Raw genomic sequence first — 25496 nt, forward strand, 5'->3', positions numbered from 1 at the left:
AAATGGACGATTTTAGGCTGTTTTTAATCATTATTTTAAAGTAACTCAAGGGGAAGTTAAAATGTTCAAAAGGTATGAGATTTCCATGCAGAAGGTATGAGTATCAGATCGGGTTGAACAATTCTATCCTGTATTTAGTTGGCATGGATCAATACTAAAACCACTAGTATTTGCCCACCCCTAATGAAGGGTTCAATGCCCCCTTCAATATTAAGACTACACTAAAATTTCAAGAAGAACAGATTAATAAACAGCAATATATATATATATATATATATATATATATATATATATAGACATCTGAAAATGCGGAAATATTAACATAGGGACCTGGAGTAGGCCTCCTTTTAGGTCGAGCAGCAGCTTCGGGGGACCGGGCTCATGTCCAGGACTCCCACTGTGTCGACAACACCTGGCCTCCAGTGAGCCGCTGCAAGAAAAAGGCCCAAAGAAGAGATGGCTTCTGTCCTTCAAGCTCGTTCTTGCCAACACATCTTGGAGCTGCAGCTGCACGGAAGCCGATTGCAACGCATCTGCAAGGAAGGGAAAAGTCAGGAGAAACGAGGAGAGGTTACACAACCGGTAAAAAAGATTGAATGACCAAAATGGAAAATGTTAGACTAGTCATTCCGTGGACACGTTACATTAGCGTTTGAAATAGATGAAATGCAGAAAAAGACAATCAAATGGATTCAAGGATTGCTAATTGCCACCGGGAAAAAAAAAAAAATCCACAATTTTTCCTACTGAAAATTTGCAGGATGTAAAGCCCACAAGGGTTTTTTCCCCCTTTGATTTACCAAGCATCCTAAAATCAGACCATTTAGCAATTCCATGTTGTTTATATATTAGTTTGTTTGAAAAAAGGTATGCTACAACAGTGTCAAATGGAACTAGATTTTACAAAATTTCGAGCTGATTACGTCAGCTCGCCAGAAAGTGTTATCCCCTGCAGTGAAAATCACTGATATCATAAATTATAAGAAACATTTGTCACAAACATTCATGTAATGTGTTTATAATTTGGACCTTATTGCAAAGCCATTTATTCACAACAGTGTCATAAAACTAAATACTGATACATTTAAAGAGTTAATTTGCAATTTTGCATCCATATACAAGCTGAAAAAATGACTAAAAACATTTGAAGTATATACATTTTAATACTATATATGTGCCACTTAAAAATTGACGGGTACCCCTTGACCAATAGTTGGACACCATTCCTTTACCATTACACAATATTTATGATTAAATAAAATTACTTGTTCGATATAAGATCACTATATTTGACTGCACTATGATTGAGGGTAAGCTCACAAATTTGGTATCTAGGATCAAAGAGTCAAACTGGGGTGAAAAAGAGCGGCATCGGAGATGGTAGTAAAAGTAGGACAACCCAGATCTGATATTTCTATTGGATGTCAATGTGATATCCTCAAAATAAACCCAAAAGAAACCGGATTGTATCCAAAACCTCTAATACTGGCTCTGATATTGGCTCAGATATGGGCTTTTAAAGAAGCTTTTAATTACAGTTTTGGGTCCAGTTCTTCTATCAACGAGCTTCTAGATGTAGCATTCAGAGACTATGCGACCAAAACAACTGTCTAAAGAAATTGACTTTTTGCATTGGATGAACTGAATTTGAGATGAGGCGTACTATACTTAAGGCTGATAACACGAAACTGAATTGACTCGAGGAATCAATTGTTGAAATTCAAACTGCCTTGTGACCAATACTATTTTAAAACAACAACAACCCTAAAAATGGCGTCAAGTACAATTTCTGGCGGAATCTGACCAGATATCAGTTTTAGACAATACTGCGAAATGCAATATTGTAATTGCATTGAAACTAGAAGTTCTCAGTTATTTCAAATAAAGTGGTCGCTCTACATAAGAGACTAATCCTCACTCATATGTATATACATTTTCCTCACAAGAAATAACTAAAAATTATTTAATCCATTCTTGGCCTCCCTAAATAGTCAAAATTAGCTTTTAAACTCATCTTTTCTTTTTACTAAAACACATTCATGTAATGATCGAAGAGGAAAAAAAAACAGCAATAAGATGACATCAACAAAATAAAATGCAAGTTTATTATGAGAACTCATCATGGAGGAAATCAGTGGTTGTATACATGGTGCTAGAGGAGTGTGGTTCGGGAGGAGTGAGGGAGAGCACAATGAAAAACAACACAAGAGCATGTGCAAACTGAGACAAGCGGATACTGGTGGTGAGCAGTCTCTAGTGGTAGTGTCTGGGAATTCTCGTAATTTTCTTTCGTATGTAGGGTAAGATTTTTGCTTAAAAAAACATCTTGTATCTTAAATTTCTGGTAACTAGACTATCTTGTATGTAGAGGGGCCACTGTATTGCCGATGAAGTTGAAAAAGTCACGACAATTGTGAAATTATCAGAAGGGGATTTTTTTATTTTTTTTAAACGACACTAATATTTGTGGGAAGAAAAATAAAATGAGATCCAGGCCGCTCCTGTTTTTCTGTAAAACATCCTGCTAAACAGCATGTTTAAACAAAGACAGTGGGAAAAAAAAAGATGTCGAGTTTCACGAGGCGAAGCCAAACACCCACTCATCCCGAAAAAAGCAAACCTAGTAGGAGCCACCACAATAGGACAGCACTCTCTGTCCTTTCCATTTAATAGCAGATGGATCATTAACTGCGGTCACAAGCTGCCCAGAAGTTGGCCTGCAAGGCCCTATAAATCAGCCGATTCCAAGCCCATCTAGTAGTTGTTAACATGGCGGGGCCGAGCTGGTCAGTCACAGCAGCGGCCTATTTGGAAAGCTCACCGGGATGACTAATAATGCCCTGTGAAGTGGCCCTTTGCTTTTTGAATGCAGTAATGGTCCCTCCACAGGGCTTGGCTCTCAGTCCTGGGAAGCAGGAAAATAGAGCGAGCGTAGCAACTGAAGTCCCCATTATTTTTACACAGATGTGGCCAACATCGGGGATGTATTGTTAAAGCAACACAATTCCGCTTTAAATGAATGTCACATGATCACAAAAAATATATAATGTACATGCTAGACATTTATGTCTTTTGAGTATATGTAATCAAGATAAAGCTAATCTGGGATGTACTGTATGTCCTCACTATAAGGTGCATCAGATAATAAGGCGCACCCCCAAAAAGTAGTCGTAGTCATATATTTCTCAAACATGAGGCGCACCACACTGTATTGGCAAAATTAAAACACATAAAGAGGTATCCTCTTTATTCTTGTATAATCAACCGTTAGGCTTTTTGTACACGTATGGCAGCCTCGTCAAACAGAGCCCTTGGGCCTGATCTGGCCCGCCGTAAATGACTGGGCATCTCAAAGAAAAGAAGCAAGACTCTAGCTCATTTTTATCATAAATTATTCTTTTTATTACGATACACCAACTACTCCTTCCCTCCACTTGAGGGCAGTAAAAGTGTAAACGAGCTGATGTCCAGCGTTTGCCACTGACACGAGTTAATCCCATCCAAGTACTAACCAAGCCCGACCCTGCATAGCTTCCTGAAATCAGACGTTCACTAGGTGGTATGGCCCTAAACATGTTGGGCTTAGGAAATATCCCTTATCATCTGTGATTATAATTTGTAAAGTAGGGTAAAAATGTAGGCTGAATGATAAAGCATAGTACTGAGTGTTGGGCGTTGACAGTTATTTCTGATCCGACCCACATAAGAACATAACATCTGGATATAGCCCCTGACCCAAACTGAGTTTAAGGTATGAATTAGTGCAATGATTGATTGGTCGATAAGCGTCACTGACCAAAATTGCAAAATATTGTATGTTACTGAATTCGAACCCAGTACGTGGTGGTGAGAGAGTGACAACACTTAACCACTAGACCAAAAGTAGTACAGATGACGAGCCATTCGATTTTATATCATTGTCACACTATTTTTACTTAAGCGGCAGGAACACTGATTTGCCTAATGCGTTTTGTTCTGCATTCTGATCAAATAGTTTCTCCGTTACTTCACCTGTGTGTCAATAACGCTGTAGCTTAATATGTATGTAGAGTGAATACATATGTAAAAGAGCTTGAATAGTCTTTAATCGAAAGACTTTCCGTTTTATTCCCGTTGCATACAATGTTTTGCAATATTCATCAGTTAATAAATCATTACACCAATACAGTAGTATAACCGTAAAGCCTCATGTAGTTACGCACACCTATAAATACTGTCTGCATTTCCAATCTTACCCACCATATTCTGCTGCATCTAGGGTGCGATGGGGTTTTAAGGTGCAGTTTCAAAATTCTGGCCAACGTGGTTTTTAGGTGCACCTTATAGTCCAGAAAATACGGTGTATACACCTCCAAAAATCGAGCGCAACTCCTGAAACGAAGCTTTAAAAAAGCGATACTTCATTTTTTAACAGCAACGTCTGATTTAGCTTAGCTACACGTGGATGTAATTGATACAGTATCAATGTCATTACAGTTTTTTTTATTGACTTGGACAAAGTCGAATGGGGGAATTCTATCCATCGGCCTAGAAAAAAAAAATGCAGCTGCATACAGGTAAGATTGTTGCCAATGTTCCATTTGGAATATGATATCAAGCGGACTGCATACTTGGCACGTGATTCATTTGCCAATTCCTGTGTCCAATCAAAAACCATGCAAAACCTTTTTGAAACCGCAGCTGCTCGCACGAATTCCGCCAAGCTCTTGCTAGGTGATGTCAGACAGGTGAATGTAGAAGGGGAAACAGAAAGTGTGAGTGGAACAGGAGCTGATTAACAAAGTTAGTGTTTCTTGTCCAGTCTGTCGCAGCACAAATTCATCTATTTGGTGATACCGAATTCAGAATCCTTTGCAAAATGCATGCCCTTGTCAAGTATTTGATTGTGCGGTTAACCGGTCATCAACAGTGAGACTGTAATATTCTTGCGTATCCACTAGGTGGATACACATCACTATTTTTTTTATACATTTCTGATCAGGATTACAAATTGCCTCATAACCAAGCGCCTGTATGTTGGTGTTCACCCCTGTAGAGGAACGGCTTGCCTCCCTCCACCTTCAGTGGGGAAACGCGACCTGACTGTTGTTTGGGCTTATACATCAAACAACAGTCCTTCTTGAATCTTACATTTTCATCAAGCACAAAAGCCAAATTTCCTTGATATGAAAATCCCCATTACAAGGACATAAAATGAAAAGAGCTGGTATTATCTTCGCACTGTACTGGACTGTCTCAGAAAATTAGAATATTGTGATAAAGTTCTTTATTTTCTGTAATGCAATTAAAAAAACAAAAATGTCATACATTCTGGATTCATTACACATCAACTGAACTATTTCAAGCCTTTTATTATTTTAATATTGCTGAATTTGGCTTACAGCTTAAGAAAACTCAAAAATCCTATCTCAAAATATTAGAATATCATGAAAAAGTATACAAGTAGTCTATTCAACTAATCACCTGAATCATCGAATTAACTCGAAACACCTTGCGAGGGTTTCCTGAGCCTTAAAAACACTCAGCTTGGTTCAGTAAACTAAATCACTGCTGATCTGACTGCTGTCCAGAGGACCATCATTGATACCCTCCATCAGGAGGGTAAGACACAAAAAGAAATTTCTCAAAGAGCAGGCTGTTCACAGAGTGCAGTTTCAAAGCATATCCACAAAAAGTCTGTTGGAAGGGAAAAATGTGGCCGGAAACGCTGCACAACCAAGAGAGATGACCGCAGCCTTAACAAAATTGTGAAGAAGAGCCGCTTCCAGAATTTGAGGGAGCTTCAAAGACAGTGGGCTGAAGCTGGAGTCCAGGTATCAAAAGCCACAGTTCACAGACGTGTCCGGGAAATGGGCTACAATAGCCGTATTCCCATGGTCAAGCCACTTCTGAACTCAAGACAACGGAAGAAGCGTCTGACTTGGGCTATGGAGAAGAAGCACTGGACAGTTGCAGAGTGGTCCAAAGTCCTCTTTTCAGACGAAAGCAAGTTTTGCATTTAATTTGGAAGTCAAGGCGCCAGAGTCTGGAGAAAGGCTGGAGAGGAGCAAAATCCAAGTTGCTTGAAATCCAGTGTGAAGTTCCCACAGTCAGCAATGGTTTGGGGAGCCATGTCAGCTGCTGGTGTTGGTCCACTGTGTTTCAGTCCAGAGTAAATGCAACTGTGTACCAAGAGATTTTAGAGCACTACATGCTTCCATCTGCTGAAAAGCTCTATGGAGATGAGTATTTCATTTTCCAGCATGATCTGGCACCTGCCCACAGTGCCAAAACCACCAGTAACTGGTGCACTGACCATGGCATCACTGTCCTTGATTGGCCTGCTAATTCCCCTGACCTGAACCCCATCGAGAATTTGTGGGGTATAGTTAAGAAGAAGATGAAAGACACCAGACCTACAAATGCAAATGAGCTGAAGGCCGCTATCGAAGCATCCTGGGCATCAATAACACCTCAGCAATGCCACAGGCTGATTGCCTCCATGCCACGCCGGATTGATGCAGTAATCCGTGCAAAAGGATTCCCAACCAAGTACTGAGTGCATCAATGGACATTTTCAAATGTTTGATTTAGTTTTGCTGTTATAAAATTATTTATTTTACTTGGTCTGAGGAAGTATTCCAATATTTTGAGATAGGATTTTTGAGTTTTTTTCAGCTGTAAGCCAAAATCAGCAATATTCAAATAATAAAAGGCTTGAAATAGTTCAGTTGATGTGTAATGAATCCAGAATGTATGACATTTTTGTTTTTTTAATTGCATTACAGAAAATAAATAACTTTATCACAATATTCTAATTTTCTGAGACAGTCCAGTAAGTAGCATATTTTTGTATTTTTGCAAAAGTGGGCTGAATCCCCTTAAAAATCAATTTTCTACCATTCATTAAACTACGGTAAAATAAAGTGAAAGGAGAAGTAACTTACATTGAAAACAAATATATGACTCTTGTTGTACAATACAATAATGAATCAAGATCGTTTCAGGGGTCGAAGCAAATCTTAGGGCAGGCGTGTTCAAAGTCTGGTCCGGGGGCCAGTGACGGCCTGTGATAAAAATTTTTGGGGCCGCGGCCTCTGTCATAAAAAAATAACATGAGAGCCGCCAGTAATGTAAAATGCAGTATAAAATACATTTGTACAGAAACAAATTAAATAAATAAAAAAAAAATCACGGCGCAGTGGTTAGCCAAGTGCAGCACAGTTCTGAGGTCGTGGGAACCTCCTGAGTGGGTTCAAATCCAGCTCCCGGCCTTACTGTGCGGAGTTTGTATGTTCTCCCCGTGCTTGCGTGAGTTTCCTCGGGGCACTCCGGTTTCCTCCCACATTCAAAAAACATGCATTTCAGGTGAATTGGCCGGTCCAAATTGTCCCTAGGTGTGACTGAGCGAGTGAGTTGTCTGTCCCCGTGTGCCCTGCGATTGGCTGGCAACCAGGGCAGGGTGTCCCCTGCCCAATGCCCGATGATTGCTGGGATGGGCTCCAGTATCCCCGCGACCCTACTGAGGATAAGCGGTACAGCTGATGAGATGAGATGAGATGAAAAAAGAAATCCCCATTTCACCAGATGATGGCTGTAACCCTTTGGCCAACTTACCCTTGGCTTTTTGTGCGAATTTTAGCCAACGCCATTTCAGACATAGCGACTGTGAATAAAAAATTAAGGTTGATTCTGAGGGCTGCTGCTTTCAGGACAAGTAGAAATTGGAGTATTTCTTTATCGAAATCCGAAACAAATGCATCTGCCTAATTTGCCAAGAGACTGTGGCTTGTTTCAAAAAATGTAATATCAAGAGGCACTGCCAGATGAAACATGCAGACAACAAAAAGCTAACTGGAAATGAACGCTGTAAACAGGTGAAGCAACTGGAAGCCGTTTTAACTGCACAGCAGGGCTTTTCTATGAGACCCTGCAAGTCAAATGAAAATGCTACAAAAGCGTACTACGAGGTTGCGACGCTGATCGCCAAGCGCTGCAAACTTTTCACATAAGGTGCATGTATTAAAGATTGTTCAAGAATAATGCCAGAATAAGTAGTCGACTCTCACACATTTCCAGCTTACCAAATCTTGCCTGCTTTCCTAGAGGTTTGGACACCCCTGTTCTAGGGGGCCAAGGTATTTCCCAGGGCCTAGACTTTGACAAATGTGACTTGAGTCACTAATTTTTTATGGAGATAACTAGTTAGGCTTTCATTCCCCAAACTAATTTTTATTTTTTAAACACATTTATGTGTCGATTTAGTGAAAATAAAAGGTTGAAAATTAAGTTTGAAAACAGTTTCACTGGTAGATTATATTGCTTGAGTATAATTTTTCCTATATTTCGAGAAATTAAGTAAATTTTTTTGTAAACACAGAAAAAGATGGTTAAAATAACGTATACAATTGTACCAAAATATACAAAAATATTTCTCGTTAGTACCACCTGAGCCACTGCCACAACAAAAACACGATAACTTTTTAAGAACCTTTGAAAAACACATTCAAACAGGGTTCATACACCTTTTTTTGGCTAAATTCCAGATTTTTTTTAAGGAATTTCAAATACAATTTTCCAGTACCATTAAATAAAGAAATGCGATGTAACAAATGTATTTTACAGATCCACAAATATATATGCTATTTACATCTGCGATTTTTAATCTTGTTTGTTTATTTAACAAGACATAAGATGTTTAGTTCTTTAGTAAATATATTTGTGGATCTAAACAGTACGTGTGTAAAAATTTCTGAGACAAATCTCTCCCCATATACAGGTAGGTGTTGGGTAAAATGGCTTACATTTTCAGTTACAGGAAGTTCTTCCCTTCACAATTTACCACTGGGAAACCCTACCTTAATTTTTTTGCATGGCCCATAATAAATGTACATAAATGACACGTAATCCTTGGACCAACACACATTTCACAGTGCCCTGTTTAGGTGTAACATGCAGTTGTATTCTTGGGTGAGAAGAGGGGTCGATGAAGCTTCATAAAAAAACTAATGCGAGCTGCCGTAAATTACGAGGGAAGAAATAATGCAATGGCAAAGCAAAGCCACCAGGGAGTGTTGAGGGAGTCATTTTCAAGCAGACTTATTTAGAAACACGGGAACAATTTCAAACATTTACAAGCACTTCATCCAAAATTCAAGCACATTTCCATCCTTGAAAACACAACATTAAAATTCAAAAATTTTATAAAAAATATAGTTTCTACCAGCCATTTGCTTTGAGATTTATTTGAAAGTAAAAAGAAAAACTGAACCCAGGAAACACATGCATGCTACCGACTTTAGAAATGCATTTAGTGATGCGTATGACACGCATCTTTCCAGACTCGCTAAACCGACAAAAGATGTATCTTATAAAATAATCATCCTTGCGGTTGTTCCGATGAAAGACGACTTTTCTTTCTACAAATCATTTTGAAATATTAAACCAGGCTGAGTCATTCAATTACCCAGGAGAGACACTGTTGATGCATGTTGGCACTTTACCTGCTTGTGGCTTTCCAGTCTTGTGCTTGTTATTTATTGAACTGGTTTATTTGGGTGAGGATTTATTTGACAGGCCAGGGAAACTCCCTTGCAGTGTTGTTTAACTTCTCAATAGTGATCTCAAAGTGTGGGGGACACCAACACACACGCTAATACAGGCCAATGCTAAATGCTATAAGATCTCACACATGCTCAGATTCAAAAGGCAATCAACTCTCTCGCCAGGCATCACTTATAGCCTCATTGACCCCAAGAAGTAGCAGTTTAAAACAGAAGCAGCAGCAGCTCACAATAATTACGTTAATTTGGAACTATTTAAACGAGGGGGAATCACACTCTCATCTTTCCCACTCTTCCATCCAGCCGATTAAGACTCAAAATCAATGTCTGAGCCCTCTGTGCAGCCAAATTACCACTAGGGTGGTCCCAAGAGATGCGTCAGCAAACCGCTAAATATATTATGCATAGCAGCAAAACTTGTGAGCGGAAGGAATGTACACTAAAATATGTATGAATACAAGAGCGTGAGCCAGGTGTCGTGACTATGCAGTAGAATCCATCAAATGTGAGTTTTGTGGAACAACTATCATGCCCGCTATACTAAGGAAAATGTAGTTCACGAGCAGTCCCAGAGACTACCACTAGAGACCGCTCAGCTTGGTCTAGTTTGCGCATGCGCCTCTCGCTCTCAGGTATCTGATTCCGTGCCTATGGTTATACATGTGTGGGGTATCTGTATTCCGCAGAAGGTTTATTTTAAAAGCATGTCTTTAATTACATTACATAGCATCTCCTTTTTGTGACCTTAGCCATTAGTTTTGGAAAGGAAAATAGTAAGGTGCAATGAATTGATGGGTCATGCATCAGTTATAATTCTATTTTACATGTTTAGTTGTTACTCTCTGAAATTTCAAAACATTTTTTTGTAGATTATTATAGTCGTTTTTTTGTTGAACCTGTTTTTCCACTAGTTACCTTCATTTAAGACTGATACATGTGTATCTTTAAGGGTGGATACCGCTGAACACCATCCTCCCCTGTTCTGGGGAGGATTCAGGGTCAGAGTAGGTGCCAGAGATTCAGTGAAATATATGGACACTGAGAGAGCAAGACTCAAAAAACGTTTTTTGTATATGTTTAGAACAGTTCATATTTCCAGTTTATGTAATAAAAAAAATCTATATATTCAGTCCCAGTATCTACTTCCTTATAATCCTGAAAAATCCAAGTCCTTATTTTGTTTTGTTTTTCATTTCAAACTGTCATTTTCTCAAACATAGTTATGTTAGATATTGCCAGATATGAAAGGTTTCTGAAAAAGGGGCCACAATTAATCACTCATAACATGCGTTATGACATCTTCCACTGTAAGTGACCGAAATAATGTTGCATTTGATTTCGATAATATCATCTTATTGCCCAGCGACTGGCTGGCAACCAGATCAGGGTGTCCCCTGCCCATTGCCCGAAGATAGCTGGGATGGGCTCCAGCACCCTCGCGACCCTACTGAGGATAAGCGTTGCAGATAACGAATGGATGGAATATCATCTTATTTATCTTAACACTGGCAGTTTTATGTTTGAATACTGTTTCAGTGTGTTTCAGTGATTAGTAGGATGTGTTTTATAGTTGGGGTTCAATTTGATCGTTTTGGGAAGTCGGAAAAGGGCAAAATTTGCATGCTACGTGAGCAATTCGAGATACGAGCACAATCCTGCAACAAATTAAGCTCGTATGTAGAGGTACCACTGGATAGGAGAGAGGAACTCAACTGAGGACGATGTAAGCGCCACGCCACAATAAGGAGCCTCTTACTTTAAAATATGAAAATATTCCTGAAAAACGTGGACTAAAAAATTGTGCCCGCAGAAGGTTGAGCTTTGACTTCAACACCATTAGCCATCTTGGGAACGTAAACCATTGACCTTATAGGTGTCAGTCATTTTAATACACAGTTCATTGACTCATTGTCTGAACCAAGAGGGAAAAAAAAAAATCAATATTTTTTTATTTATTCAGACAAGACATCTGAAGAACATTTCTGTACTTTTTGTACTTTGCTTGGTTTCCAGATCTGCTAGAGATTTACGACTTATGACTAACCATTTAACACAACATTGTTGAGTGCAATTAAACTGGCTACTGACGTCCCTGTAAAATATTCCCCCCCAAGGTTAAGAAACATACCAATGAAATTGTCTAAAAAGTTGCCTCCAATTTTCATTTTCAGGATATTTATAAAGCATGTCAAATCTACGAGCAGTGGGCCAGACCCGGCCTGTAAGATGATTGAATTCAGCAGATGAGTATGATAAAGAAAGAAGCAAGTCTCTTGATCATTTCTATCAAAAGTTTTGATTTTTAAAAAATAAATAAATGCAAGCCAAATGCTCTCTCTCTGGCCGCTAAAGAGCAGTTAAGGATATACTCTCAGTTTTAGTAGGCCGAGGTTAGTACTTTGATCTATTCTTATTGCCCATCCACTGCTCAAACCTTCATTTTGCATTTCTTTTTCATTCATTTCAAAATTATACCTCCCACTTTAGTTTGTATAAGGTGGTGAGTTGGTTAAGGTGTAAAACTGCATTCACTCAACTCCACATGCAGTTGGGTAAGGAGGTGCTCAATGGTGCACTATTTAACGTTTAGATAAAAAATCTCCCAAAATTGTTGTTTGTCAATATCTTAGCTTTAAATATCAGTTGACACTTTTAGAGTGTGACATATTCAAATTTTACATTTCAACACCAAATAAAATGTATCAATGTCATCAGTATGTCTGCCACATCACTAAAAAAAAAAAATTTTAAAAAAATTAATCACACGCATAATGACTGGGTGTTGCCAGGTATTGTACTCAGGCGAGGTTCTTGGGGTCATGATTTATTGAAAAAGCGCTGGGGTCCCTAGGGAGTGCCTAAAAGCAGTATGGACGCATGCAGCTCCAGAGCTGCTTGTATACAAAAAGAGGTGTTTACCGATTTTGTCGGTTTTTATTAGGGCTCCCTTACAAGAAACCTAGCTTAAAACACTCCCATAAGCCTAAAATAAAACGTTGTAAATTTTCACGACAATTGGTTAAGCCGTTTTGTAGTGTATAAGCCACATACGAACACAAACACGAAAAATTGGTTTGATAAATATGTTAAGGGACAGACTGACGGACAGAGTTAGATAGATTTGCTAGTGCTGTATGCATAGACAGTACTCAGTGACGCGTTTTAAGAAAACAGGAAAAAAAAGACTTCAGACATGACCAACCGGGTAAGTTTAATTGGACAGGCTTGGACATGAATGCACACACACAGTCACGCAATCACACATGCAGAAAACCTGTACAGCTGTTGCTTTGGGGGCCTTGTATGATGTGCTAGCATCAACGGTAGGAAAGCATCCTTATATGGTAGCACTATAAAACGAAATTGTACACTTACTAAAAATAATTTTATTCCAAAAGAGGTTTTTGGACGTCTCAATAACATCTTTGAAGCATAATACTGTAAGTACATACCTTGCCATATATGTAACTGCAAAACTTTCAGCACCAATCAATGAATCTGTAAATACTCGCAGCACGTGCAAGGCGTACATTTAACCTCTATATGATCGAATCGGGAGGGGGTAAGCAGCTTCCAGGAAGCTGGATTGACGCATGGCTTCCTGACGTCAAGTACTGGAACCAAGTCCAAATGCTGAAAACATTCAATCAAAGATGCGCATATGCTAACCTTCACCTGCATAATACTCTACAGACTTGCCTGAGCACAACAACCATTCTATCTGGGCTAACATATAACTTATGTCACTCCAGCAACTTTGTGGGTGGTGCGGGGGGGAGTTTTTTTGAAATACATCTCTGGCAAACACTTGGGTAAGATTAGATAGGATGTCGGCTAATTTACAGTCTCAGTTTCTTCCTGGCAGTCCTTATCTGACCACTGCCTGGATGATTTATACTTCAGGGCGAACTGGTATCAATTAGACCAAACCTAAAGGAGTCATTACCTAAGTAGCAGAACCCTCAGTAGACTTGCTGAAATGTTCAGAGTAATAGAAATAATATATTGTCACTCAGCACAGGAATACACTTTCCACTTACCATTAGACCAATATGGGAAAACGGTTCCATAGGGGCGGACATCACAGCCAGAGTACAAGTGTTTGAACGTCAACTCAGTCGATACATATCCCCTGCGTGATTAATGTCGCTTTCTTGCAGATGCGCCAATTTATTATCCAAAAGAAAGGGCAAGTTATGCCTGCTGCCTTCAGGAAACATGTTTTCATTTAGAGTCAATATTCTGGCAACAAATAATGCAGGGTCTATACTCTCTCAAGGGGATCGAATGCATCAAGTACAATAAAAAGTGTCTGGTGTTTGAATGGAAAATTATAATTTTTAGTTTTGAATGAGGTAAACTTTTGTAAAGTGCAAGTCATAAAACTAAATTCATTTAAAAAAGATGAACATAATTCAGTGATGGTAATAGAAATACCACATTTTCCTGACCATAAAGCGCATCCCCAAACTATTCCTCTATAAGATTTATTTTCATATATAAGGAGCACTAGACTATAAGGACCATGCAATTAAAACTACAGTAAGAGCCAGGGTTGCATTGGAAAAAAAATGAACATAAATACAAGGAAATCTGGTTCCACAACAAAATTAGCTTGATTATGGCTGACTCTCCATTGGTGAGTGAGTGAGAGTGTGAATGGGTAGGTGTGAAGCACATTGTAAAGCGCTATGGGAGGTCTTCATTGACTCGAAAAGCGCTACATAAATGCAGACCATTTACCATTTGAACAATGATATAATTTTTACTGTTAAAATAAATAATAATAACAATGAACTGAAGTAAGGTTTAGAAACGCGACAAAAAAATGAACACCTACCAATTTAGTTGAAAAAAGTAAACAATAAAGAAAAGGACAGTAAAACGTATTGATAACATCACGCAGAACTGGCACTGTCTCTCCTTTTTTCAAAACATTTAACGTACGGACCCAATTGTTTTTTTTTTCCATTGGAAAAAAATATTAATAATACTGTTATCCAGCATTTTGTCAACAGGAATTAAATGCTTCTTAAACCGTTCAAAATACAAATGTTTATACAGAAAGGACAAAATGTGTGTTAGATTTGATTTATAAAAATGAACCAGAAATAAGAAATGTATATTGTACTGGTGTTAATTATTTAGAGTGGTTATAAAACAATCAATGTTATAACATGACTTACCTAGAAAATAGACAAATTAAGGAGGGTAAAGAATCAGGTGCATTTCAGAAAGCCCTTTAACTATAAAACTCATATTCATCATATGATTCTTTAGAGTGGGATTTTATATTACTTTTGTGTGGAGAAATGTTGAAAACTCATTAAAAACTATGAATTACAAAAAAATAAAAAAATCAGGTGCATTTCAGAAAGCCATTTTTCAACATATAATTTTCATGTGGCCTATCTATTTAGATTGTTTAATATTTGAGTTCCCAGGAGACATCATTGTTTGTTAAAACATTCATTTTGATGCTATGCATGTGAGCCCGACTCCTTTGTACAAGTTCAACAGACACATTTCTCAATTGTACAGTGATTTCCGAAATAAGCAGAATAACGATTTCCTGAGTTCTTAAATTTTACTTTTGGCACGCCAGTGCCAAGTATTTGTATTCAAACATTTTAACATTTACCATAGTACATTGCAGTCAGGTGAACTATACATATTTTCATTTATTATTACAATGATTCATAATCATATTATTGTCTTTTGCCTTTTTAAACTAGAGCCAGAGACTTGGGAAAATGGGCAAGTCTGTCTTGTGTGAACAAATGATAACTTCTGGATACAATAAGGATAATTGAAATCGAGTTAACAGGACACTGGGATCAGATCATATTGTTTCAGTGAGTAGAATAATACATTGGATCATAATTTAAAGGTTATCCAAGACGACAACAAACTTTTAACTAAACGAAGACACCTAAATAAACAGTGTGTTGTTCCTTCAGGCAGACGTCTTCCGTTACAAGTGTGTGCGAGTAAATCACCCTCAAGCAGCGAGGTGGTAAGGTTGGGAGGTGGAAAGGGTGTCATGGGGGTTGGGAGGGGTCCACAGAGGCACTGGACCGAGGTGAAAGCATTCAATGTCAGACTACACAAGCACAGGGAAAGGGTAGGGCCTGTGTTGGTAGGAAGTTGGGGGGCACTCTTTGGGCAGTCTGACTGAGAGTTGAGAGATTAGCAAAGGTCTTATTTCAGGGACCTTTTGACATCTGTTCGCTCTCTTTTTGCCCACCTCCCTTCTTTCTCTCAATGAACTATGGATGCCCCCCTACCTTGGGGAGTGGTGAGCCGTGGACGGAGGGAGGAATGTGGGGCTTCCACTTGCTTTTCATTAACACGGGATCTGGTAACACACCTCACTGTCAACCTAATCCCTTCTCTCTCCATCTTGTTCTTTGGTAGAGCATGGCTGTTCTGACCAGGTACAGACCCCCAGATGTTCGTGCGGATCCCGTCTCATGCAGACGGGTATGGGGTGGGGTAAGAGCAACGCCATTTTGATGGAAAATCTCATCTTTGCTTTGCCTTTGAGACTTGTAAAGCGGTGGTTCTAAACTGGTTTAACTTCAAGACCCACCATCGCGCCTTAATTACAAGGTGCGGTTCAAATCAAGGAAAAAAGGCCCACTTCTCAAATTTATTGGATGAAAGGATTATGCAGTTTAAACTAGATACAATATAGTTGAACATATTTATTTTTTTAAAACAAAAATACAACAACAAAAAAACTGCAAAACAAATTTGTAATATTATGCCCTTTATTGTTCAACAAGCACTGCCGGGCCATTATGCTTGGGCGAGGTCCTTGGGGCCATGGTTTGTTAATATGTGTGCATGATAAATAATCAAGGTTTTGACTGGATTCGGTTGCTTGGAGTGATCGGCAGCAGGGAGCCGAAGTACCCAATTTGGCCGCCAGAGGGTGTAAGAGACCCCACTAAATCAGATCCGACCAAACCCGATGTTTATCAATTTTGTTGTAACCTAGGCCAGTCTCCAACCAACACCATGTCAATATTTTACATTTCATCCTGACATTCTTTTTATCTTAATTGTCTCTTTTAAGTTTTTATTTGGGTGTGCCGTTTTTAATCTTGTTGTAAATGTTTACTAAGTTGTTATCAATGAGGATAAGACCAATTCAAATCGTAGGGTTTTTTTTTTTACTGAGATAAATTCTACTCTAGATAAGTAATGTATTAATTGCCGTATAAGACAATTTTACTTTTTATATATTGTTCATTAAAATTAAAAATATATCAATTTTAATTATATGATTTTTATTATTTCTCATATTGGCATATTTGCATTGAAGTCATCCAAAAGTAATCAAAAGTAATCAAGTTACATTACTGCAATATTATGGTATTCAGGTTTCGTTACTGATGACATTTTTCAACAGGCAACTGGTAAATGTGTCAGATTACACTTTTAAAGTAACCCTCCCAACCTTGGTTGTGAGTACTGACCTAATTTTATGGCATCCTCTGGTTCACTGCCTTTCTTCTCTGGTGCTTTTGACATACATCATTTTGTCCAGAAACTTGTTCTGTTTTAGCGGTCTCCTTCAATGTTTCATTCATCTTTAACGATAGCTCATTTGAAGCTATTACTCCTTCTTCCAAACACAGCGGCCTTCTTCAGCGGCTCATCAATATCAACTATGGTACACCGCGCAACAGGAGTAGCAGCAGTAGTTGCGCATATTGCAGCGGTAGTCCTATTACATTCTCCGCTCCAACATCTCACATATACAGCCAGTCCCGTGGGGGTCATTCCCGCTGACTGATTGAGGTAGCTCACGATGAAACCCCAACTTTCATCTGAGTACAATTTCCGAGGTATCTCTTTCCAGAAGTATGCACTGGACAGGAGACTCTGGAGTGGTGAGTGATGGAGGTGGTCGTAAAGAAAAAATAGCAATGTTAAAAAAATTCAAATCAAGAGATGGATCTTTTGTAACCAACAATCAGTCGCCGTAATTGAAGACATGTGTCCCTGTGTGACCGACACAAATGTGGAAAAATTAGGAGATGGCGGTCTTGCGGAACCGAGACAATTTGGGACATGACAGAACTCTCCAAGTGTCCCGAAGCTATCAAGTCACAAAGAAAGGTGAGGCAAACATGTCACTCATGAACAAGGCTTTGGACATATGCTTTAAAAACAGCTTTTCCCACACACAACCGTATGCCGGCTTTAACCCCAAGTGAACTTTTCAACAATCTTTCAGAGATGGGGCCAAGATATGTAATATTAAAGACTGTAACGTGCTAGACATAAGGGAACCACACAGGTTTTCAGCAAGTGCTCAAAAAGGAATTACGAGGAAACAAATAAAAGTTTTCTGACAGCGTTATATTTACAGCTTTGATGTTCAACACAGACCTGCATGTCAAGATTGACATTTTGGGGAAATGAACAACCACTTTGGAGCCGAACTACAGCGATATCAGTAAATACCAGAGTCCAAACTGATTAACTGGAGTAGTTCATAGTACAGCAATCCCTTGCTGTATCGCGGTTTACTTTCCCGGTCTTGCTACTTCTCGGATTTTCACCATGCATGCGATCTGCATTCGGATTGTCTAAACAGTTGGCCTGCCCCTTTTCTGCTACCTTGCCTGCGCTTTAATGACGTTTTGGTCTGAGTTGTACACATACGTAAAACAGCTTAAAAACATTATGTTTGCACAAATCTTTTTTTATTTTTAAGTTGTCTAAAAGCCATCATGATAACAAAACACTCTGGACACACACACATATATATATATATATATATATATATATATATATGTATATATATATATATATATATATGTATATATGATTTCTGGATGATCGCATATCTTATCCTAAGTAGGGTCGCAGTGGTGCTGGAGCCCAGGTTGGCCGGGTATACCCTGAACGGGTTGCCAGCCAGTCACCGGGCACACAGACAGACAACTCACTTGCTCAATTACACTTTGGGACAATTTGGAACGTCTAATTAACCTGACATGCATGTTTTTGGAATGTGGGAGAAAACCAGAGTGCCCGGAGGAAATCCACTCAAGCACGGGGAGAACATGCAAACTCCACACAGAAAGCTTTGATCTCATGACCTCTGGACTGTGCCGCACACGCCACTAATCACTGTGGCACCGTGCAATATATATATATATATATATATATATATATATATATATATATATATATATATATATATATATATAGTAGTACACACACACACACACACACACACACATATATGTCCTTTTCTTTGGTCAAATATGGCTTTTTTGAGTTGCTGACCAGAGGGTTAATGCAGTTTTCCATAATGCCCACATAAGGCAACAAAATATCTTGTAAAGTAGATTTTGCCTTTAATCAATACAGTTAAAATAAATCAGCAAGATAATTATTAAAATTATAATTTGACAGAAGAGAAGTTTTTTATGAAAGAAAAAAAGTAAAACACTTTTATATGTTTAACAAATACTTGAATATACAAATAAATAAAGGTTTCTAAACCCCGATTTTTGACAGTGGCAGGATGCAAAAACGAGGGATGAATGTATATCATAGCGGTAGGTTTAAAGTTATTTTGACTACCAGTAACTTTGCATTTATAAATATTTACAAATATTATATTTTTTAATAATACAAGTTTATGAGACTCTGCCAGGACCAATTAAACCTTGGTGGTCTGCCAGATTCTTCCCATTGTATGGAAACACTGCAAACATTGTTACTTAGACTAAGTTCAGCGACAATAGGTTATCTATATTTATACTAATACTACATTTTATCAATTCTTATGCAGACTCCTGTTGTAGACATTTTCAATAACCTTCTCAAGGGTTTTCCTCACGCATAGGTTTTTGAGTTTTCCCTTGCCCTCATGTAAGTTTTAAATCAGATTGTGTAATAATAGTCTGTAGTTTGCAATAGTCTGTGGTCTGTGCCGCCCTTTGAGAGTCCTTGTGTTTAAGGGCATTACAAATAAAAATGACATAACATTACATATCAGTGGTCATAATGTTCTTTATCCCACTAAGCTTTTAAAGGAAGTCCAATTCCAAAACAAACTTTGGCTTTGATAACTTAAATAAAGTCGCTATCTTGCTGTTTGTACATACTTTGTGCTCTATAGAGCTGTTCCAATCTGTGATCTACAGTCTTTTTGTGTCAATTCGGCCTCACTCAACGCAGCTTCAATACGCATTGGATTATTTTTTTTAAGGCATTGAAGAGTTAATATTTTTAATTTTTATTTTATTGTTTTGCATTTTTAGGGATTGTTTTGTATTTTACAAAATGTTTTGAAGATTTGTTATAAGTTTACATTATATTTCAAGTGTAGAGCTCTCCTTTTGTGACCAGTAGGGGGCGGTGACGCTTCACATGACAACGCCATAATGACAAGCCACCAGAGCAGGCATGTTGGCGTCATTTAACGACCCTTTTATAAATGTTTTCTTAATTTATTGCATTGTCTGAAGACTTAGAATGCCAAGAAACATGGCTATGGCAACACTTTCCATCCTTTTCAAGCACATTACCCAAAATCTAAACATTTTCCTGACCTTGAAAAGCAGAACGTTAAAATTTGAGCGCTTTCAAAGTTTTCAAGCACCCGTACGAAACCTGCTCCTATCATTTACCAGGCAGGATTATTACTGTTGTTATAAGATGACCACGTAAATTCTCAAAAAAATGGATTAACAGTCATGCAGCATATACTTTTGTGACATTGTGAAATAGACTAGACTAAATTACACAATTAGACAAGTTGACAAATGTACGTAAGAGTATCAAGCAACCCTATATTAACATCTGTAAAACAAATGTAGAAACGTATAATGTTTTGTTCTTCTTCCCACACAAACCATGGTGAGGTTTCTCACAAAAGTATCGAGACGAAAGAAGCCACTTGAAAGAAAAAAAAGACCATCTACCAAACATTGCTGAAAAGAAAATATCTTTGAGTTTAGTTTGTCTGGTATTGTTTAAAACATTTGACGCTTATGTAACTGAGAATTAGCAACGCTTCAAGAAACCTTTATTTTTTCATGCACAGAACTGAAAAATCTCATTGAAACATGCATGCAATAGTTATTGCTAGAACTTTCAATGGAACAGCTCCAAACAAGCGGAAAATAAAAATGAAAAATAAATGAACACAATTATGAAAAGGCATTTAAACTGCAGTAATTTACCTAAGTAGGATAGAAACTTAGTTGGCCTGGGGGGGGATGGGCACCACCTGGATCGATGCATGGGATGGATGGATGGATGGATGGACCGACGGTCTGACCGACCAACCAACCAACCAGGGATTGGGTTCTTCATGTGATATCCTTTGACTGAATTTTTCATATAAATATTAACTTGATGAAAGGGAAAGGAAGACCTTCAGTTTTGCTAAATGTAAAACACTGTAGTGAACTATAGGCTGAGATGTTATAGTTCTGTATTCCTTTTTAATCATACATTTAAATAATAATGACCACAGGCAGGGCTGTTGTAACGTGTGTATGCAGACCACTATTCTTTGGCCAGTACTGTAGAAATGTTTTGATATTTCAACATAATTTACTCTGTGGTCAACAAACTGGGCATGAAAGTGAAAGAGTGTTGCAGCATTTGGATTCCTGTTGCACCTCTTAACCTGACCTGAACCTAATCATTTGTCCAATAATGCTGCTCAGCCAAGTGTATTTGCATGCCGGAGAAGCCCAAAAATTGTCTGGGGGTGCCATATTCTAAGAATATGAGGGGTAGAAGTCATAAGTGTGTCAAAGAGTAAGGTCCTGGTGAAATAGAACCTATTGGTTTTTCTTTCTCAAATCCCCCCATATCTGCCTCATCAAATTGGTAAAGTCATCATGTGACGACTGTCCTAAAGTTAGTTATTTAACATAATACAATTAGAAGTGTGTTCACATGACAACAAATTCTTAAACAACCAGTGTAAACAACTTAAGTCTTCAGTCATACGTGTTTTGGAGTTATCCCGAGAAATCGGCACTACTAAAGTTAAATCTAAGAGGACCCCCCTCCCACCTATCTCACAGCCTCTTCAACCTGCTTCCGTCAAAGAAATGATTGCAGAGTCTCAGAACCAAAGCCAAAACCAGAGCATGAATGTACATTTGACACACTCACATAAACTCTTCTCTTTTCATCATTTTTGGGGTTTAGGTTTGCGTTTGGACTGGATTTGAAACAGGCCTTTTCTCACTCTCACCATTATCATGTTACACTTACAAAAAACTCCGATGACGAGCATAAAATCACATTTCAATCCCCTCTTTTGTCCTACATATGGTGTCTTGTGACCTGAACAGCTTTGCTATAAGTAAAATAAAAGCACATAGGTGATGTAGAAAAAAATATATTATAAAGGCTCTTTGAACTCAGTTAGGCCTTGTTAGCTCATACTTAGCAGAGAAAATAGTCTACTTTCAACATTTTAAGGACCGCTCAAATGATGCACTGATATAAATGTTCAAAAACATGCATATTTGAGTTGTACTCACCTTCGATGCTTGGCCCAGTTTTTAAGTTGAGTTTTCCCATCAGCGACGAGACGGACACAGTCACAGCAGGTCGCATTGGATGGGTATCATTCTCCAGGACAAGCACGATCTGCGTAGTATGCAGCGAGACCTTGTGGAAGGACAGAGCCAAGGCACCCATGGTGTTTGCTTTACTCAGGCCTTGACTTTGATGGGGTGAGGAAAAGGCCCTGGTTGACATCTTGGCTGGGGATGAACGAGGAGGGGGCGTGTTCCATGAGTGGTCTGGCAGGATTCGCTTTAAGAAGGCTTTGGTCTGCTCCATTTTGACCAGTGTTGGGTTAATTTTTAAGGGACGGGACAACTGTAGGTTCAGTTCAGCTGCGGAGAGAAGTTGAGATATGGAATTAGTCAAACAAAAACAAGTTCCATCAACTCACACAATCCACCCCTACCTAGCCTAAATCTCACCACCGCCACATCAATTACCCATGAGATGTATGACCTGGAGCTCCAACTGGTGGAAATTCCTAAATCTAACATGCAGCTAGGCAGCCACTCTCTATATAGCTTCTTGCACTGAATGGGGACGCCCTCATTTTTTGTTGGACAGTACATTTGAATAATGACAATAAAGACCATCCATTTGTCAACTTTAGTTATCTTAAATGGAGTCAGGGCTCTCTCCAGTGCTTCTGTAAAATGTATGAAGTGCCAAAGAAGAGGATATTAAGAAAGCAAAAAGTAACAATGCTTTCAGGTAGGTAGTGATCAGCAATGGCATGTGCATTTTCATCAAGCTCACAAACACTTGCTGGACTTGTGCTTTGTGGGTGTTCCAAAGTCTGTGGTTTCGCATCAGTGGATGGGAAATTGCAATTTTCTAGTCTATTCATTTTATGACAGGCAATGTAGTGATGGACTATTTAGTGTGTGCAAATTCTAAAACAAGGCTGCTTAATGTTCGTGTTACAAAACCTGAATAAACAGAAAGTTGGGTAAGATCCCTTGCTCATAATTTAAAAATCCACCATAACTGAACCAATTCCATTTGGTTCTATAAAAGCGAAATGTGCTGCTACCAAACCCGCGGGACGCTGCGTTTTATCACGTCTCATAAATCAAACTTCAAGTCCTTCTCACTGATCGCTCAGCTTTGCTTGCAAAAATGTGTTAGAAGAACAGATGGTCTCGATCTCACTCTCCTGTTCTTATAATCAAACATATACATAACATAAATGAATGTAGAAGAGCATGAAAGGGAATATTTTCTCCAGTAAAGATAAATAAATTCAAGCCGCTTTTTGCCTGTGCCTTTGTGTGCTGCCGTCTTCAAACACTTGACTGGAATTTACAGAGACACATGAATGAACTCCATGCCATGTCACACCACTTCCATTATCCCATTTTTCCACTTGGTCATGATGATGGGAGAGGGAAGCGGCTTAAAACAGGTCCAGCTGCTTTTCATGGTATCCTCAAGGCATTCATGCTTTTAAGGGGCTTTAGGCCTTCCGTATGTCTTGTTCCCAGGTACAGCAACAGGATGACAAGAGCGGGAGCGCTGCCAAAAGATTTAATGTACACACATACACACACGCAGTCACCGCAAGCTGGGATCCTTTGTTTAATCCAGTGGTAGTGAAGCAGATGGCAAAAAGGAAGGATGGAACTGGAGGGCAGATAGGTGCAATTTGCTGTGCAATGTAGCCTATCTTTTCCACCTGACTTGCACTGGGACATTTTCCGGAGATGGAATAAAAAGCATGATGAAGCTGTTCACAGTATGTACCGTGCATCCCCCAACCACCTTTTTTCACCATCTACGTTATGATCTTCTTCTTGCTTTTGTCTTCTCTTAGTCAAGCAGATATTTTAGTTTTCCACCAGGCCTGGCATAAACAACCCCACCCTGGCTGTAATCACATGAAGTTGGCTCATATTGTAGTCAGGGACTGTGACTGTCAACCTCAAGTCTCTTGTTTTGCTCCTACCAGGAGAAAACCCTGAGACTACCACTAAACAAACTTAAATGATTTAAAGGGATTTATTGAATTGTATTTTTAGAATTGTAAAGATCAATGAAAGGAAACGCGTAAAATTCAGAACACGTTCTGTAGTGAATGCCATGAAAAGAGTGAAACAAAATTGTCGTTTTACAAACACAGGTTGAATTCCAGACTTCAGAGTGCACCTGATTACTTCATTCACTGCCAGATGATACTCTCTAAGGGGAAGAACCGGTGCCAGCTAATTTTGGCTATTTGGACTAATTTTTAAAGGACAACAGAAAATGTAGTTGTGTAGCTATACATGCATAAGTGTTGGCCTATGAAGTCTCTCCCATAAGAGTGTGAACGTATGTGGGAACGATGCATGAACTTTTCAGCATTTCCTGTAAAATGATCACACAATTTCTGTCACTATAGAGCAGGGGTCGGGAACCTTTTTGACTCAAAGAGCCATAAAAGCAAAATATATTAATTTTATTTTGGGAAAGAGCCACACCATATATTTTGAGACAAATTTGCTAAATTGCTAAACCCGCGCCCCAGACAAAAGCTTAGTCTTCAGCACATTTATTTTTGATGATTTGATAAAAATTATGAAAAGAGAATAATGCCAGAGCCCGTGTCCCAAAATCAACAAACATACCACTTTAAACTTGTGTCTTTCTTGCAATTACTCAAGATCGATTAAACTCATTTTGACCCTTTTTTTTTCCACACATATTGGTTTCAAAACCAGATGTAAGCAGTTTTTTGTAAAAACGTCACAACATTCTGCAAACAGGGAGCCTGATGTGCTTATCTATGGTGCAGACGGCGTAGGGCGAGAGATGGGAGGGAGTGCTTGCACTTTTTGCATAGCTCCACCCATCCCTCCCACTCACCCAATCAAAAAACTTTAAGTTCTCTTCCGGTGTTTTGGCGTATTTACAGTATGTTCTGTGGATTCATCATAAGGTATCTGAACACTGAAGACAGATAATATAGTGAGGTTTTATATAACGGATTCTTTAGCGATGTACAGCCAGAACGAGTTTTTTTTTTTTTTTTTTTTTCGTGCAACACCTTGACTGTAAATTGTAGTGAAAAACGTGCCCTATATATACTGCCAAGCACAAGCTCTTTGCTAGATTTGGTTTGGCTTTGTGAGTATTTGAACAGGATTAGTTGCTTACGTTTTGGACGAGATGGAGAAAATTTGCATGCAATCAAATTTGTCTCCGAGCCACAGGTACTCATAGAAAGAGCCATATATGGCTCGCGAGCCATAGGTTCCCGACCCCTGCTATAGAGCTTGTGTTCCTCTGCACAAAACTTTAAACTTCTAGTTCCACATGTTCCCTTCTCTCACATACTGCTTCACTACGTACATGGCATATGGGGCCACTTACACACTTTATCTGCTAGATACAGGGTGCAACACTAGC

At 38.7% G+C, this 25496-nt stretch overlaps 1 protein-coding gene across 6 annotated transcripts in view; it reads right to left on the reverse strand.

Annotated features, from left to right (window-relative positions):
- The window catches only part of vps13b (vacuolar protein sorting 13 homolog B), a 457366-nt gene that overhangs the window by 113719 nt on the left and 318151 nt on the right, over positions 1-25496 (reverse strand). For all 6 annotated transcript variants that reach the window (XM_088326330.1, XM_088326329.1, XM_088326331.1 and 3 more), the window contains 2 exons: positions 22082-22441; positions 331-533 (listed from right to left, as the gene is read on the reverse strand). In XM_088326330.1, the coding sequence (XP_088182456.1) occupies positions 331-533; positions 22082-22441 (563 nt within the window). The remainder of the gene's footprint in view (positions 1-330; positions 534-22081; positions 22442-25496) is intronic.

This window comes from Urocampus carinirostris, chromosome 2 (genome assembly GCF_059441175.1).
Source record: "Urocampus carinirostris isolate Australia breed hairy pipefish chromosome 2, RoL_Ucar_1.0, whole genome shotgun sequence".
In the NCBI taxonomy this organism is placed as follows: Eukaryota; Metazoa; Chordata; class Actinopteri; order Syngnathiformes; family Syngnathidae; genus Urocampus; species Urocampus carinirostris.